Raw genomic sequence first — 4350 nt, forward strand, 5'->3', positions numbered from 1 at the left:
CTCGGAGGACCTCCTTAGCCACTTGCGGACCCATCCTGCCTTCCCGGGCACCGATAAACTCCTCTCCACCTACCCCAGCTCCTCCTCGCTGGCCAGCGCGGCGGCCGCGGCCATGGCGTGCCACATGCACATCCCCACAACGGGCGCCCCGGGCAGCCCGGGCACACTGGCCCTGCGCAGCCCGCACCACGCCCTGGGACTCGGCAGCCGCTACCACCCCTACTCCAAGAGCCCCCTGCCCACCCCCGGGGCCCCCGTGCCCGTGCCCGCTGCCACCGGACCCTACTACTCCCCTTACGCACTCTATGGGCAGAGACTCACCACAGCTTCGGCACTGGGGTACCAGTGAGCGCAGGAAGCGGGGCTTTGACACACAACACAGTTTAGCGGTGAGGGAAGGAAGCCCTGCAAAACTTTATAAAAGTTGGAAAGAAAAAAAAAAAAATCTGACTTTTTACAAAATAGTGTTCATTTGAGGACTGGATCCATGGGCACTGTATTTATTTATGTTAGCTTCAAGCGGGACAACGAATCATAAAGTGCATTACTTAACTGAGCTCCATAGGGAAAAGTGGACACCCGTTGTAGAATATAAATAAAAAGATAGAGGTCTTCTCTTTAATGTTACTTTAAAATTGCTATGATTGTATTGTACGTTCTTATTTAATGTCTCATTGAAACAAAAAAAATTTACATGCATGTTTGTTACTAAAAAACAACTCGCAATTTGTCAGTTATAATTTCAAATTGCAATTATTTTTAAGGTGTATACCCTTGAAAGAGAATTGGTATTTTTTTGTATGTATTCTGGAAGAAAAACAAAAACAATTCTATTCCAAAAACCTCATTTGCCTTATTTTGTTCTTTAAAAGGAACACTTAACTATTTTTAATTTTTAAGTCCACCCTGTAAAAAGGGTTAAGTAAGGTTTACGTCATGTACTAAAATAGACAATGTATCGCTTTAAAGATTAAAATTCCGTATATTTGATGTATTAAAAGGTTATACTTTTTTTTTTAATACACTTTGATTCTGTTATAAAACCGGAGTAGGTCTTGGATGGAGGCAATTGCTAATTTCTCCTTAAGCATTTATTCAATTTTATTTAAAAATTTAAAAAAACCCCTAAACAACAAACAAAACCACATTTTTTTTTAAATTGTGACCACAGGGCTCTTTAAAAAGAAATAATAATTAAAAATCGGATAGGAGTACTTTTTCCCTTCAGTAGTTTGTAGGCATGAAATAGGAAAACTGAGAATGAGTTAAATCTCTCACTTTCCTAAGGAAGACTACCTTTAAAAAAAATAACAAAACAAAAAAAAATCCCCAACAAACTAACAACAACGTTTTTACTGTGCAAATCTGTTTTTTGAAACTGAGTTTCCATTACAGACCATGTTCTTTCTTTAGAAAGAATAGAAGGAAGAACTTATTTGTAAAGAGTAAGAAGATTATGTGAAGCTTTTTTTACAGTGTAATGCATAACTATTCGTCTCTTTTTCCAAAAGAGAATTTCAGAAGCAATTTGGAAAGCGCTGTCTGATCTCATGCAGTTATTTTCAATTTATTTCTTCATTTCGTCCCGCAGCACAAGGGATCATCACGTTAAAAAAAAAAAAAAAAAGAAAAAGAAAAAAAAAAATCGGTCTGCTGTGAGAATTCCTTTTCTTTTAAAAATGAAGGGAAGGGGGGAAAAGAAGTCCATCCACTATTTGGTCCGAGGCTGTTCTTTGCTGAAGTGCGGGGCCAAACTCGACATGATGCCGAAAAGTGCTGCGCCTTCCTGCGCCGCGTCTGTGCCTGCCCAGCCCGGGCTTCCCAGCGCCCGGGGCCGCCGCCCAGCCCGGGCTCGTCGTCCTGCACTCAGGTAGGAGCGGGGGCTGCTATGGAAAAGACAGAGCAGCTACCGAAACTGCGGAACCAACCGTTGCCGCCAGGATAGACGGGCAATCCATACCCAAGCCCGTAAAGGCAATGCCTTTGCTCATGAGGTCTGCCAGGCGCCTGCAAGGAGCGGCTCAGGCGGAGCCGAGGACCTGCTGTCCCCTCGCACAGCCTCTCTCCCCCCGCTGCGGGCTGCCCTTGTCCCGGCCCCTGCGCGACGCGCTGGCAAGGGGAAAAGTTGCAAGCGGCAACTTTGGTTGACAAATCACTGGGTTTTCTCCCTCGTTCTGTATCCCCCACAATATAATTACTGTTTCCCGTGGTGCCTAGATGCTAATTAGTCTAATACATTTGCTCCAGATAATTAGTGGAAGTTAGCGTTAATGTGTAAAGGAGAGAGAACCAGCAAGCTAATGAAGCTCCAGCACTCCCCGGCCGTCCCGGCGCGCCTGCCGAGGCCGAGCCGGGACTGCAGCCGAGGCCGTGCCGCGGTGCACAGGGGGACCGCCGGGACCAGCGGGCTTTGGACCGCGCTGCGGCTCTTTTGGGACTCTGATCCGAAAGCGGCGCGGGAAATGCTTTGTGCTTTTATCAACTGTATTTTTTTCCCCGCTTGAATGGGAAGGGCACCGTCGCATATCTCTGCTTCAGGGAATGTAAAATGAGGTCTTGTTAGAAACTGATGAGTTGGAGAACGGGAAGGGAGGGCAGGGCTGTTAACTGCACCAAGAAAACTTCAACAATCAAGTAGGAAGCGGATACAAAAACGGCAAGTGATCGAAAGAATGCCCTTGCGGGTGTGGGGTGATGATGGTGGAGGATTCATCCAGCGAATCTGAGAACTGCAGAACAAGCTCACAACCCGCTCCCCACGCCGTACACCCCCGCCCGCTCCTGCAGCTCGGCTGCCTTTAGCTGGCAGGGCAGCCCGGCCAGTCTGCCTTCCCCACCCCACTCTTTTAACCAGTCCTACTCTGAGGAAAAATACATTTCAGGCTCCATCTGGGCATGTAAGTCACTATTACAGATTCGCGGCGATTAAAACACACCGCCACCGCATACACTCCACGTATTTTACAATTACAGACTTCTAACAGCTGCAGCTCGGACTTCGCTAGCTAAAACCCATCACCAATCAGGTGTTACAGGGGCTATTTAAAAACAAAAGCTAGCGAGGGATTTCCGTGTCCTGGAGCCCCAGCTGCAGTTTTGTGGATTTCACCTCTGAAAAGTTACACACCTGAAGATTTCTGATGCGAGGAAATAAACACAACAGTATTATTACTGTTTTGTTCACTTTCCCCGAGATTAATGAAAAATTAAAGTAGCTTATTTAAAATGTAGAGTGGTGGTAGAGTTCTCTCTTCCAGGCTTGTTAAGTATTTGACCTGGCAAGTGTCTCCTAGGATTTTTATATTAATATAGGAAATTTTTACATTCCCCCCCCCCCCCTCAATTGAGGTTGACTTATGGACATTAATGTTTTTAGGAAAAAGGACTGCATTTGGTATTTCCCCCCTTCCATTCTTACTAACTGGATGGGTTGTGGAGTTGACAGCAGCCGCTGGTCCATGCCACCGAACTAAAATAATTTCACAGTGAAAAAACAGCTCGAGAGGACAAGCAACAGAAGGGCAAAACCCATCAAAACCCGAAACTCTGATCAATCTGACCAGAGTCAGGCATACATTACTTTAAATTAATCAGTTTCGTCTTTCTCACAAATCTTTCTTGAACATTAAAGATAAACTCATGTAATATTTAAATCAACTCTTGTCAGATGCTAAGTGCAACAGAAGAACAAAAAAAATAAATTAAAAAAGCATTTCTATCCCCTCTCAAAGGCTTACTCTGGATGCCACTTCGACAAAATACTTCTGATAAGCAACACTTAGAAAAGAAAGGTTCTGTTTATCTTATCTATGGGGAAATGTAATTAAGCTAGTTTTATGAAACAATAAAACACCAGACTCCACAGACAGCAAAGGAGTTTCTGTAATATATCTAAGCGTACGTATCTTGGCGTACAAGACAATACCAAACACATACATATACTTCGGCCTGCCTAATTTTAGAGTGCAAAAGGTATGCTGGAGCTAAAATTCAGGGATGCCTTTATGATGGGAAGATTTTCCTCAGCCAGGAGGCTCCATTTTCTAAGACTGGAAAGTCACCCGCTGCCCATCCACTACCCTTGAAGCTACTACCCCCAACGCAGCCAGCGAGGAACGCGCAGTGCTGTGGCTGACCCCCTTCTCTCTAATCCGAGGTTTGTAATCAATTGCCCATATCTACAATCGAGATCACCCAGGCAAGTGGAGTTCTGAAAGGCCCAAGATTTCCGAAACAAAAGTAAATGTGCATTCATGTTCTATACAAACATCGATCAAGCTTCATTATTTCATATCTAAAAACGACAGAGAAAAATGTTGCCTTGCTTTAATATTGTTGGCTCTCACTACA

The 4350-nt window shown here is 44.7% G+C and overlaps 1 protein-coding gene across 1 annotated transcript in view; it reads left to right on the top strand.

Annotated features, from left to right (window-relative positions):
* The window catches only part of LOC104391493 (zinc finger protein 503-like), a 9120-nt gene extending 8126 nt beyond the window's left edge, over nucleotides 1-994 (top strand). The window contains exon 5 of the mRNA XM_010000807.1: nucleotides 8-994. Coding sequence (XP_009999109.1) covers nucleotides 8-349 — 342 coding nt within the window. The 3' untranslated portion in view covers nucleotides 350-994. The remainder of the gene's footprint in view (nucleotides 1-7) is intronic.
* The last annotated feature ends 3356 nt before the right edge of the window (nucleotides 995-4350 follow it).

Source organism: Chaetura pelagica, unplaced genomic scaffold (assembly GCF_000747805.2).
Source record: "Chaetura pelagica isolate M959 unplaced genomic scaffold, ChaPel_1.0 scaffold166, whole genome shotgun sequence".
Taxonomy (NCBI): domain Eukaryota; kingdom Metazoa; phylum Chordata; class Aves; order Apodiformes; family Apodidae; genus Chaetura; species Chaetura pelagica.